This window comes from Leuciscus leuciscus (genome assembly GCF_965113295.1).
Source record: "Leuciscus leuciscus genome assembly, chromosome: 14".
Taxonomy (NCBI): Eukaryota; Metazoa; Chordata; class Actinopteri; order Cypriniformes; family Leuciscidae; genus Leuciscus; species Leuciscus leuciscus.
In genome coordinates this window covers 15,692,041-15,706,757 of record NC_138738.1, presented here as the reverse complement: position 1 = coordinate 15,706,757, position 14,717 = coordinate 15,692,041, and the positions used below count along the sequence as shown (strand labels likewise).

The window sequence follows — 14,717 nt, the reverse complement described above, 5'->3', positions numbered from 1 at the left end:
TTTATATATATTTATATTTAGTCATTTAGCAGACGCCCTTATCCAAAGCGACTTACAAATTAGGACTAAGTTCAGCGAGTCATCATAAAGAGGCAAAAGCAACAGCAACGCAGGAAGTGCTCAAAATACGAAGTTCTGGTATTATTCAGAGTAGCATAAGCCTGATAAGTGATGTTTCAAAGGGAAAGGATTTTTTTTTATTTTTTTTTTATTTTTTTTATAAGGTTAAGTGCTCACGGAAGAGATTGGTTTTCAGCTGTTTTTTGAATGTTGTCAGGGATTCTGCATTCCGGATGAGGGTGGGGAGAGCGTTCCACCAGCATGGAACTGTAAATGAGAATGTTCTGGAAAGTGATTTTGTGGCTTTCTGTGATGGAACCACGAGACGTCGCTCGTTGACCGATCGTAGGTGTCTGGTAGGGATGTAGACTCGTAGGAGTGAGTGAAAGTAGGAGGGAGCTGAGCCTGTGATAGTTCTGTAAGCAAGCGTCAGTGCCTTGAACTTGATGCGAGCAGCTAGAGGTAGCCAGTGCAGAGAGATGAACAGAGCAAGCAATCATTAATGAGCATAGCATTCTACACAGCGCACCTGGTATGTGCAAATACTGATATGCAAAGTGTTGCTTCAGACCATGGCCACTGTGTTAGTGTAAAGAGTGTAACACACAGAAACAGGATCATGCCTTTGTGCTATGTCAACAGCTTTGGAATAAAATCGTGTGTGGAGAGGATGAGAAGGTGTGATGTGCATGTTTCAATTCTCATTCTTGGCCATGCAAGTAATTAGTATTAATATAAAAAAATCTAACAATCATTAGTGTTTCTAGCAATATGTTTTGCTATATGTGATTTATATGGGCGAAACGTTTCTAATAAGATGCAGTAGGAGGTATTGGGGACTGCACTTTTGTTGTATTATCTATAATAATAATAATAAATGTTTTCAAGTTTTGTAAGATTTATTTTTATTTATGAGATTTATGAGCATGCAACACAACTTCTCGTCCAGGCCCTGGTCATTACTAGGCTTGACTACTGCAATGCTCTTCTGGCTGGACTTCCATCATGTGCAACTAAACCTCTACAAATGATTCAGAACGCTGCAGCTCGTCTTGTCTTCAACGAGCCCAAGAGGGCCCACGTCACTTCTTTGTTCATCTCACTGCACTGGCTACCTCTCTCTGCTCGCATCAAGTTCAAGGCACTGACGCTTGCTTACAGATCTGTCACAGGCTCAGCTCCGTCCTACTTTCACTCAATCCTACAAGTCTACATCCCTACCAGAAGCCTTCGATCGGTCAACGAGCGACGTCTCGTGGTCCCATCACAGAGAGCCAAAAAATCACTTTCCAGAACATTCTCATTCACAGTTCCATGCTGGTGGAATGATCTCCCCACCGGCATCCGGAATGCAGAATCCATGACAACATTCATAAAAGAGCTGAAAACTCTTCTCTTCCGTGAGCACTTAACCTCATAAAAAAAAAAAAAAGTTTAAAAAAAATGTTTTTTATATATATATTTTCCTGTAAATTCTCGCTTATCGGGCTTATGCTACTCTGAATAATGCCTGAACTTCGTATTTTGAGCACTTCTTGCGTTGTTTTTTGCCTCTTCACGATGACTTGCTTAATTTAGTCCCAATTTGTAAGTCGCTTTGGACAAAAGCATCTGCTAAATGACTATTTGTATTTGGCCACTTCACTTGCCTATACTTACATGACATTTCCTGTATTTGACCCAAGTGTTCAAGTGAAGACCACACAACCACAAGTGGATGTTAAACTTTTGATTACTTAATGGGACGCATTTACTATGTAGAGTGTTGCAAAAAAAATTATAAATAAAAATTACACTTTATTTACACATTTTGATTTTCTGTAGGTCTACTTTGTAAAATAAGCATGTCTGTTTAGTAGTCACTATGTAACAACACAATTTGGTGCTTCTAATTAAGTGATAAAAAGCAGTTGCAAACATTTTACAAAATACACACACTCATCTCTGCACCAATAAAATGTACAACATTTACTACCGAATTAGATGGAATATCCATCAGTTATTCATTGTTCATTTCACATCCTCTGTACACTCTTAGAAGAAAATATTCTATATGTTCTGTCAAGCTCTTCATATATAAAACTTTTTAGGGGTTCCCATCATGGGATCATTTTATGGATTTAGTCATGGGAGGGCCAAAGCCTAGCATCTCAGGCCAAAGGCCAGTTGTATTTAGGTTCTTAATTAAATATAATTAATTTAACTTGCTCCAGAAAAAGTTTTCCTCCAAATCTTGCAATTTCAGGGCACATGAGTTCCTGGGGCCTCATTTATAACCTTTGCGTACGCACAAAACAGCCCCTGAAAGAGGCCTGACCCATGCGTACGAACGTTTTGGAGATGAAGCAGTTTGGCGACGACGATGGTGAGCTGGAGTTATGTGTCTTTTTGGTCACTTTTAGACAGAAAATCTAAAGAAAATTAAACATATACAGAAAGATAATACAAATATAATTTCACTCACCAAGCCTGTCACTTGAAGCAAATATCCATCCCTTCTTAAATGTCCGCGCCAGCGAGCGCGTTGGGCCGTTTAGTGAAAATGATGCAAATAACAGTTTAAATAAATAAAATAATGATTTAAACTATGTTTTACTTCTGATATAAACATTTAGATTAAATATGTCGTTCAAACACTTAAACATGAAATCATTACTGAGAAGTTACAACATTTTGTATATTAGGCCTACAATTCAATCAATAGAAATATTTGTTGTGGATGCGATGTTTTTGACACTTTACCTGTGGCGTGCTGTGTTTTAATGTTTTAACCACAGAGATAATTGCTTATCATGATAATACCAGATTGTCTGAGAAAATAGTTTAGTGAAAAAAATTGGCCAAGGCCTATCTGTTTGTTTCCATAAAAAATATAAATCAATTAAAAATACAATTCGGCCAGTGGAAAAGATTGAGAAAAACTTTCTCTGAAATGTATTTTACACTATTTGATTTATGCATTCAAAAACAAGGCAAGGATAGGCAACTACTTGATTTTTTATTAATGTAATGTGTCTTGTACCGTTAGACGTTATCACGTGGATGAATAATCATATGCAAATGATATGCAGATGAGGATCTGCATAGTAAAACTAGGCATGGTTATTTCGGGGTGGAGATGCATGTGCGCACAATCTTCCGCTGACTGGGATTTATAAAGTGAATGAGACCCCAGGTCTGACGACACTTGGTGATCTAGAAAACACTTGGTGTAAAACTATTGAAATAAACATTTTTATTTTCATTACCATTGCTATAATATGTGAGGAATTGTATAAATAGCCTATAGGAAGACTGGTTCAAGTTAAAATCAGTTCAGGGAAACATCCAAAATGTGTATTGGGAGAAAAAAAAGATTAATTATTACGTATAATGAGCAGTTAAAATGAGTGATTAAAGGGGTGGTTGAGTGTGATTTCACTTTTCTAACTTTAGTTAGTGTGTAATGTTGCTGTTTGAGCATAAACAACATCTGCAAAGTTACAACGGTCAAAGTTCAAAGCAAAGGGAGATATTTGCTTTTAAAGAAAAGGACTACAACAGGCTGGTTGGGACTACACGACATTCCTCTCGGGTTAGTGACATCACTAACCCTAGAATTTACATAAACCCCGCCCCCGGGAACACGCAGTCCATGTTGAGAAGAGGAAAAGTTGTTGTATAAGAGTACATTTGTGAGTAAGCTCAAACTTTAGCATCCATCTTTTCACATGCAATAGAAAATCACTCTGTGTGCATCTCACAACAGTTCATATATGAGCAATTTATAGATTTATCATGACAGAATATCCTAATTGAAGATAGTTAACTCCACATCAGCAACATAAATTCATCAACTAACTATTCAGAGACGTCCTGTTGCATTCTACATGTTGTCACTTCTTCTTGAGTCTCTCCATCCTTATCTGACTCAGTTTAACATTAAAGGCAGAACAGTTTCTGTCATTTTAGTGCGTCTGCATGAGGTAATAGCAGCTGCTAACAGACATGAGCTCTTGAAACCCCGCCCTCTGCAGCAGCTCATTTGCATTTAAAGGGCCAGGCACAAAACGGTGCGTTTTTGCAAACCCTCAAAAAGTGACAACTTTAACTTGCTATATAAAAATATCTGTGGGGTATTTTGCGCTAAAACTTCAAACACACACTCTGGGGACATCATAGATATATTTTACAACTTGTGAAAAGGGCATTATACCACCCCTTTAAAATAATGAACCACATACAAGATGCATATACTGTTAAGACTAAACATGAAAAAAACAATATTACAGAACTACCTTTTTAATGTACTGTGCTATAATTACATAGTTTAAAGGTGATTCAGAAAATACCATGGTAAAACAGCAAAACAACAACAACAAGGTACTGTCAATTATCATATTCATATAGAAAATGGCATTTACATTGTCTGTGTGTCACAGTTGTGTTCTGTCTGAGTCTCGTTTTCTTTAGTCACAATTATGTCTTCCTTTGTTCTGTTTTCCCGCCACTCATTTGTATCTATGGTTACTCTCATTATCAGTTCAGTTGTGTAAGAATTGAGAAATTATAAAATGCCGGACAGTCTGTTTCAAGAGCGACCAGACCCTGAGAGGACAAAAGGACCTTTCTGGAAATTACCATTTTAACTCACCATCGAGACAAAAGTCTCACCTCCAAGTCATCCGAATCTACATCTCTTTCCCTCTCCCCTCACCCCCTCTCTCTCATGCTCAGATGATCACCTGAATTCACCCAAGAAAATGTATAGATTAATGTGAATGATTACCACAGAGTATTTTTCATGTTTGGTATCATTTAAAATGTCACAGTACGACTGGTACAAATGTCTCATTTCCAAATAAGTAAACCCAAAGTTTAATAAGGTTTTTAAGAGTTTAAAGATTACTGACATACAAGAAAGGTGGTCTCTCAAGACAAATGGTCACACACTCCCAAAAGGTGCAACCTCTGAATGCAAATTTCTTTTGTTAGCACATGTTTCCATGTGAAAGAGGTCTGGCTATTTAATGAAGCAGCCGGGAGTTCGAGGCCTTTTCTGTATTTCAGATTCGCCCGTGAGGCTGAGCGAGAGAGATCTCAGCATGTATTTCTTAATGTTGGGTTTGCAAATTTGCATCTCTTCTCTCTATTCCAGAGCAATTGATGTTTTGTATCGATTATCTTTTAATTGATTATGAAATTGGCATGACACATTTACCTGACATAATAAATTGTTACATTTGATTATTCTAACTGACTTTGGCATTATTTTCATTGAAGAGTTAAACGGAATCAAACATTCGCTCATAATTAATGATCCACAGATATCATTAAAACCTTTTCATTTATGGAGTCAGATGAAATAACGAGAGAATACATATTCAAATGTATTGCATTTAATCAAAAAATACGTTGCCTCGAGAAAAGGACAGAAACACGTTAAGACCTTCCGCGCTGGTCAGATGCCGGTGTTGTGCCGAATTTCGACCCCCTGCCAAATTATTACCCCCCTCGTTGAAGTCAGTACCTGATTGCCTAATCCTAACCCCACCCCTAATCCTAACCCCTCCCCAATCCTAACCCCTCCCCCACAACTAATCCTAAACCTATACCGATACTAGGGGGGTAATAATTTGGCGGGGGTCGAAATTCGGCACAACACCGTTCTGTTCAGTCTGTCCTTGTCCAATCTCCATTGTATTAAAGGTATAGCGGAGGATCTTTCCAAATTTTAGATAAGACCCGCCCTCTCCACTTTCTGAAAAGTTTGATTGATTCACCAGAATGATTGACAATTAGGAGGACCAATAGTATAGGTTACCCACCAGGAAGTAAAACATCCTCCGCTATACCTTTAACTGTGTGTACCTTCTGCCTATCTGTACCTGTTTGGGTTATATTGTTTGTAAAAGTTTGCATTAGAACTTTTGACTCTCCCTCGTCTTCTTCTGCCTGCACAACACAGTGACACTGCTACACTTTTCTTTTTTTCCCTTTTTTTGTTGTTTTTGTGGTAATCTTTGGTAGGCCTATAGCACTGTTTTGTTCAGAAAAACAGACTTTTTGTAAGTTTTATGGTAGTAGGTATAGTAACACTATTGAGTTAGTTATTGAACCATTCATTCAACCTATTTATATCATTAGTCAACAGTGTATTTTGATGTGGTTTTGTGTAAAACTATTTTTGTTGGTGGAACATCAAGCATTGTATATTCTCAGTTGTTTTAATTCTTGTAGCCTAATTAATTTTGTTAACAAAGCATCTGCTGTTGAACATATATAATATTTAACACCTCGATATATGTAGCACCTACACATGCTTACCAGATTACAATAAGTGCGTCTTCTACAATTGCTATTTGTTTATTTTAAGCAAAGATAGATATTTGAGAGTTTCCAATGATTGTCAAGTATTTGATAGTTTGCGGTTTCCAGTTTATTCACTTGCTTTTTTATGCACCCAAGTTCCAACTTGTGTACAAAAACTCCCCTGCAACTCCACAAGAACATATTTATGGACAATTTGTGTTACCATGACACAATTTGCACTTCATGCATGAAATGTCAATGATGTCCTTTCAAGCATGCATTAAACACACAAGATGAATAGCAATGGCTTCATACACATCAATTTACATTTGGCCATTTACAAATTGTTTTTAATGATATATTAGTTCATATTTACCTCTGTTCCCTGCCTGTTTATCTCCTAGCAGATTGATAAGAGTCTTCAGTTTAGGTGTGCCTAGTTAATAACCTCTTTAGTTTTCTCTGTATATAAGTCCTCTGTTTTAGTTTGTTCCTTGTCTTGCATTGTTTGATGTTAATGTGTTCGTGGTTGTGTTGACTGAGTTATTCTCCTGTTTATTGTTTTGATTCTTGGATTAAAGACTATTTGAGTTTTTTCATCATCATGCGCTTTCTTTACAGCGACCAACCGTGACTCATAGGTATATCATAGGTTTCAACTGTGAGTGACGGAATCTAAAACATAAATCCAGAAAATCACATTGCATGATTTTTAAGTAATTAATTTGCATTTTATTGCATGACATAAGTATTTGATACATCAGAAAAGCAGAACTTAATATTTGGTACAGAAACCTTTGTTTGCAATTACAGAGATCATATGTTTCCTGTAGTTCTTGACCAGGTTTGCACACACTGCAGCAGGGATTTTGGCCCACTCCTCCATACAGACCTTCTCCAGATCCTTCAGGTTTCAGGGCTGTCGCTGGGCAATACGGACTTTCAGCTCCCTCCAAAGATTTTCTATTGGGTTCAGGTCTGGAGACTGGCTAGGCCACTCCAGGACCTTGAGATGCTTCTTACGGAGCCACTCATTAGTTGCCCTGGCTGTGTGTTTCGGGTCGTTGTCATGCTGGAAGACCCAGCCACGACCCATCTTCAATGCTCTTGAGGGAAGGAGGTTGTTGGCCAAGATCTTGCGATACATGGCCCCATCCATCCTCCCCTCAATACGGTGCAGTCGTCCTGTCCCCTTTGCAGAAAAGCATCCCCAAAGAATGATGTTTCCACCTCCATGCTTCACGGTTGGGATGGTGTTCTTGGGATTGTACTCATCCTTCTTCTTCCTCCAAACACGGTGAGTGGAGTTTAGACCAAAAAGCTCTATTTTTGTCTCATCAGACCACATGACCTTCCCCCATTCCTCCTCTGGATCATCCAGATGGTCATTGGCAAACTTCCGACGGGCCTGGACATGCGCTGGCTTGAGCAGGGGGACCTTGTGTGCACTGCAGGATTTTAATCCATGACGGCGTAGTGTGTTACTAATGGTTTTCTTTGAGACTGTGGTCCCAGCTCTCTTCAGGTCATTGACCAGGTCCTGCCGTGTAGTTCTGGGCTGATCCCTCACCTTTCTCATGATCATTGATGCCCCACGAGGTGAGATCTTGCATGGTGCCCCAGACCGAGGGATATTGACCATCATCTTGAACTTCTTCCATTTTATAATAATTGCGCCAACAGTTGTTGCCTTCTCACCAAGCTGCTTGCCTATTGTACTGTAGCCCATCCCAGCCTTGTGCAGGTCTACAATTTTATCCCTGATGTCCTTACACAGCTCTCTGGTCTTGGCCATTGTGGAGAGGTTGGAGTCTGTTTGATTGAGTGTGTGGACAGGTGTCTTTTATACAGGTAACGAGTTCAAACAGGTGTAGTTAATACAGGTAATGAGTGGAGAACAGGAGGGGCTTCTTAAAGAAAAACTAACAGGTCTGTGAGAGCCGGAATTCTTACTGGTTGGTAGGTGATCAAATACTTATGTCATGCAATAAAATGCAAATTCATTATTTAAAAATCACACAATGTGATTTTCTGGATTTTTGTTTTAGATTCTGTCTCTCACAGTTGAAGTGTACTTATGATAAAAATTACAGACCTCTAAATGCTTTGTAAGTAGGAAAACCTTCAAAATCGGCAGTGTATCAAATACTTGTTCTCCCCACTGTGTATATATGTGTATATATATATATATTCAGTCTAAATATATATTTATTAGGTTTTTGCAAGAAGTCTCTTATGCCAGACTGCATTTATTTAATCAAAAATACAGTAAAAACAGTAAAATTGTGAACTATTGTTACAAATTAAAATAATTGTTTTCTATTTGAATATATTTTGAAATAATATTAGTCATTTATTCCTGTGATGGCAAATATACATGTTCAGCATTATTTCTCCAGTCTTTAGTGTAACATGATCTTTCAGAAATCATTCTAATACCCTGATTTGGTGCTCAGGTAACATTTTTTATTATAAAAAACAGTTGTGCTGCTTAACATTTTTGTGGAAATGGTGATACTTTCCCAGGATTTTTTGATGAATAGAAAGTTAAATGAACAACATTGATTAAATGATTGTTTCTAAACAAGTACTGCCATGACATTACCACATCAGTTCTTCCTCCGTAGGTCTGCATAACGTAATGCCTTTTATTGTACATCAACATTTCCCTGAGATCAGCAAAGGTCACTGATTTTGCTGATCATAAGCTGATACACATCAAACAAATCCTCCATTAATGTGCATGAAGAATAACTCCACAGATGAAGGAAGATGAAAGTCAAGAGACTAATAAAAGGAGCACATGTGTCAGTTTGTTGCACACATCCCAATAAATGCTGACACCTTCTAACATAAAAGTGCTGATTTTATGGTAATAACATTCAGTGCATGTTTAAACTGTTAACAAAGTGAGAGATTTGAGAAGGTTTTTATAGGTGGCACATTACACATTTTTGTCCAGTTCTTAAGGTATATATTGTGAATGATGAGAACATCAAGAACGTCAATGGAAGAGATGTTTATTTTGGGCTACTAGTGTCAGAATATACATCAGTCTCATTTTAGGGGGCTGTCAAACTGTTCATGAAGCCTCCACAGTGCTGGATATTTTGGATGTTTCCCTCATTTACCATCACTGATCAGGTTCAACATAACTAATAATCATTAGGTTCACCATACCTCAAACTGTAATGTGTATGCTCTTGGTAATTTTGTGTTTTGGTTCTGTTCTCCCTGTTCCTGTTTGCCTTGCCATCGTAAGGTGACCAAGTGTTTCCCATTTTGTTTCTTTAGTTACTGATTACGTTCACCTATTGTTCATTTAGCTACCTTGTTTACCTTTTTGTATTTAAGTCTTCAGTTTCCGTTGTTCAGATGTCCATTCTCTGTTCTCCGTTGCGTTATGTTGAGTTGTTCTGTTTTCATGTTTCTTGAGTTCTATGTTAAATAAATCTTTAATGCAGCTTATAGATCGTGCTTTTAACTTTATTTGCAACTGCGGTGGATTTTTTATAGATGAGATTATGTTACTAACCATGGAAATCTGACTTTAGATTTTAAACTTATGATAAACTTTTATCACACTTCCCATTTCCATGTCTGATGGTGACTAACTTTCCATTCCAGATCTAACAATAAAACAAAATAATTCTTACTTCCTTTTATTTAGGACGAACTTTCGATATGATCTAACCTTCTAACAAACTTTTGACTCAACGTAACCTTGGTCAAATGGAACTTTGAAAATGGAGTCAATGTTCTGTTTTTTTGTGTGTGTGTTTTTTTTACTGTATTGTGAAATGATTGACTGGAATATTAACCCCTTACAATGTTTTTGATATTTTGCTGATGTCACTAACAAAGGGTAATGAAAGGGTTGGCTTGCTTTAAACAATTTAACCAATTATATTGATAGAGCTTGACATGTTAGTCAATGATGATTCTATTTTGATGTGTCTTTTTTTTATCCTATAAAGCCTGTTGTATTCTTCTGTTGGGTCGAGATTTCTCTGAGAACTGCTCGAGAAACTCTCCCGGCCGTGATTAAAGCATTTAAAGGACAACTGCTTGAGTTTGTCTGTCATTTATGCTGCGCAGCAAGAAAACTAGTTAGTAAGGAAAACAAGTTAGACTAGGTAATTGACTAATTGACTTAAGACTAATTGAGTGGGGACGTCGATTTGTAGACGAGACCCAGATAGACTAAACGTCGGCAGTAGACGTTAGGGGACGTCGATTTGTACACAACCCATCAGTGACACAAACAGCTTAAACTCTAAATATGATGCATACTAATCAGGCATTATTTGGATCCAGTGAAATCTGCTTGCTTCTCTTTAAGTAAAGATTTGTTCCGAAGCCTTGGCCAAGCCTCTCTACTGGACATCTAATTAAAATATAACACAGTTGTTGTTAACACATAACACATAGCATGCCTATCTGCAATTTAAAACTTAATTTAATAATAAACTCTGAGATGTTTGTCATCTTGTGTGTGTGTGTGTGTGTGTGTGTGTGTGTGTGTGTGTGTGTGTGTGTGTGTGTGTGTGTGTGTGTGTAAACATTCCCTTTTCTTTCATGAAATGTAACTTTCAGTATAATTTTTTCTCAGTTAAATCAATCAAATTTGCACCACTTGTGAGCCCAGCAGGATATTGTTATGTATCTGATCAATACAATGACGTACTGACAGTTATTCAAGTTATTGAGTTAACTTCAGTATTAACTAATCGTATTAACTAAATGTTTAATTCCTGTAATCTTTGTTTTTTTCATTGATTTGAATGGGAACTGAATGGGAATTTTTGGCAATCAATCAATGGTAATCAATCAATCAGTCTGTCTATCTATTGAAATTTAGAAATGTCCTTTTCCTAATTTAATTAATTGTATAACTGTATCATATACAGTATCTCTTTTAATTCCTTTTATAACTGTTTTAATTTCCCTTGCTTTTATTTTTTGATTATTTTAATTATCTTACTTATTATATTGTCTTACGGCATGCAGCTTCGGTTTGGATCCAGTCTCTTATGAAGATTTCAGAAGACCCAACACCTGTGAATAGAAGAAACCAAGCCCTGAGAGGACTTCAGATGATGCCAACTCTGAATCAACATGCACCACTGCCAAATTGTATTTGTATTGTAACTGTATGATCACAACTAGTAATTATTGCTTTAATGAGCTTTTATTCTGCATAAATGGATACATGTTAGCTAACTACACAATTTTAATTATCTTAGAATTCTACATTTCTGACATTTGGAAATTACTTGGATACAGCCACCTCTGACAACACATTACTCTAAATTGTAGAAACGTGCATTTTTTGTAAATCTGCTTTGAGACAATGTGTATTGTGAAAAGCACTATACAAATAAATGTACGTTGAATTGAATTGAATTGAATTGAATTGAATTGAATTGAGTGAGATGTGTTTGTTGTTTGCTAAATAGAGAACAAGTGAGTGAGAGTGGAGAGAGATTTTGTCCACGAAAAAGCCTGAAAATAGCCTCTGGCCATTATAGTCACAGAACTGAGTATTTATCACAGCACAATGAATGTTTACCATGCACAAACTATTGGTTTAAATCAGGTTTACTTTGAGGACAGCTATGGTTGAAATGAATGTTTATGACAATCTGTCTTTAAAACAAATTATATTCCTCATTCTTTCTCTCAGCATGACAAGGCAGCTGGAAACAATGGGGGGTCTGCTGTCCAGCTAAGAAAATGTTTTCCCTATAGCTGGATAAAAACATCAAATACATATGCAAATTGTTGTTTCCCTTAGGGACAGCCAAAGAAACACAGATGCTCACTTGTGACCATAGTTTGACTTTTGGTAGTCCTTGCAGTTCATGCATAATGATCAGTCAAACAAGACAATCACAGTTTCACACTGAAATTGTAAAAAGGCTAAATGAAACAATATGGGCATGCATGGGGAAAAAACAATAAGGACTATCATTAGGAATAAAACTGTGAGAGGCATAAATAATTAATCACAATTTAATATTACATAATCAACCCACCAATTACTGAGATGAGGTGAAGGAATGTTTCATCTTTCTTGTTTCACCTCAAAAAAAAAAAAGGCCTACCACCAGAGCTTTTGTTATAAATGTGTGCTCTCATTGGGTTACTCATTTCGTTCATGAATTTGAATTTGATCCAGACCAGTGCATCAACTTGAATACAAAAAAGACTTGTGATTTAGAACTGCCATTTACAAAAAACAAACAAACCAAAAACATTTTACTCTTTTCTGCTGAAATAGCAAGGCCACACTGCTAAAATCTGTTTTGTACTTTTAACATATACTGGCATCCACCATAATAATAACAACACTATTGATAAAGAGAAAAGCCACATGATGAATCAAAGTTCATCACAAGTATACTTTTCCACAAGCTGAAGTATACTATAGAAGCTGTACAGTGGCATGCACACAAATACAAAACAGCATCATGGTAACACATGACTCTAAAAGAATGCAATACATATTAATTTAATAACATAAGATGTAACACTAAACCCAAATGTACTTAACTGATAAGAAACATAATTACGCTATAGAATTTAAAAACCAGTTTTTAGTTAGTGAGTTCAAGTTTTCATTTTTATATAGCCTATTATATTAATTTTAAAATTTGTTACAGTGCATTTGTAATCATGTCATTTTTATATTTTATATTATATATTTTTTTTTTTACATTTTAGTGTTACTGTAAAATGACAAAATATAAGATCTATTACAATTTTTCTCTGTATATTACGAGGACTTACTGCTAACTAATGAACAGGTTTTTACTGTCGCATTTTTACAGTCTTTTACAGGTAAAATTACTTATTCTTTTTTTTTAACAGTGTAAAGTTTTTTAAAAAATGATCTCTTACACTGCATGAAATAAATTCAATAATCATTTATTATGGCTTTCCAGTAGTAATAATAAATATGATTTTTGTTTTATGATATGATTAAACATAGGCTATATTTTAAATATATTAGTTTCATTATAAATATATGGTGATTATTTCTAAGGTGGATTCCCAACCTTAATAAATGATATTGACCATGTCATGCCAACTAATGGAAATGTCAGCCAACTATTTTTATCACATAAATTGCTGTGGAAAAAGTAGGGGTTCTTTTTACCCAAAATATCATACTTTTATAGTTATTGAAAAACGTTCTATTTAATTACCTTGAACAAAATCAAGACCCTTGCCTTGTCACAAAACATATTCATAATATTCTCATTTGATAGATAAGTCTATAGCATAAAAAAATTAGAATAGTCTATTATAATTAGCAGATCAACTTTGCTGCTGCACGGGACAGCATCAAGAATCGGCCAAATTTCCACCAGTAAGGGTTCCACGTTCAAATTGAAACGCAAAGGTTTAGGAAAGTGCTGCGATGACTTTTTGTGCTACCTAGTGGTTAATAGGAGAATAATCAAATGTGAATTTTACGTTGGTGTGCATTTACCGCGGTTTACCCTCAATATTGTAGTAGCCTATTTTTGGTAGTAATATAAAATTAGGCTACCTGTAGAAAATCGACAAATTGCATAATTGTCTAGGTAATATATTTAACAATATAATTAATAATATTTTACTCCATTTTATTGTAGCCTATTTGAGGAATTCATCATTTTAACTGGATGACTGGATGAATAATTACCTGCTGTAAGGTAACCATGGTCTTCGCTTGGTGTCTTATTCTCTCGCGACTAGTTTGGCTAGTTAACAGTTTTTAAAATAACCACTGGAAATCATAATATATCTAATGGGTGAAGTCAGCCTTCATTTCGCCACGCGCGCCACTCTCCAGCTCAGTTTGTGCTGGGAACTCACAGCGACAGGTTGTTTACGGGCTGTTATGAGGACGACACACATGGTTCAATTACAAATATTGCGAGCTTTACAAGACATGTAGGACTGAGCGTTTGAGCTGAACGACAGCGCACAGTATGGTTGAAGACATCGAGACTTCTGGAAAACATCCAGAGATTTAACAGAGGCTTCTGCGTAATCTGGTTAGACAGTAACAAACTTCATTCTTTCCCATTACACCGGAGTCCTAATTATGTTTCTCTTCAGAACTTGGACAACCGTAAGACTGGTCGCCGTTTTACTGAGTTTGGGGATTCACCAGAGCATCTGGGAAGCAGTAAGTTATCTCCGTGAATCCTTTGCTTTGTATATTTATAACAAATATTGTAATATTTTAATAATGTTCTATATTATTACTGAGCACAATAATACATTGTGCTTTTTAAATTGAGATTCCTGAGTTCCAAAATCTTGGTATTCTGTGCATTGTCGTGATTATAGACTGGGTGCTTTTGAAATCA

The 14,717-nt window shown here is 36.3% G+C and overlaps 1 protein-coding gene across 1 annotated transcript in view; it reads left to right on the top strand.

Moving 5' to 3' along the window:
- Positions 1–13,488: 13,488 nt before the first annotated feature.
- The window catches only part of ghrhrb (growth hormone releasing hormone receptor b), a 31,161-nt gene continuing 29,932 nt past the window's right edge, over positions 13,489–14,717 (top strand). Inside the window, exon 1 of the mRNA XM_082189870.1 lies at positions 13,489–14,533. Coding sequence (XP_082045996.1) covers positions 14,450–14,533 — 84 coding nt within the window. The 5' untranslated portion in view covers positions 13,489–14,449. The remainder of the gene's footprint in view (positions 14,534–14,717) is intronic.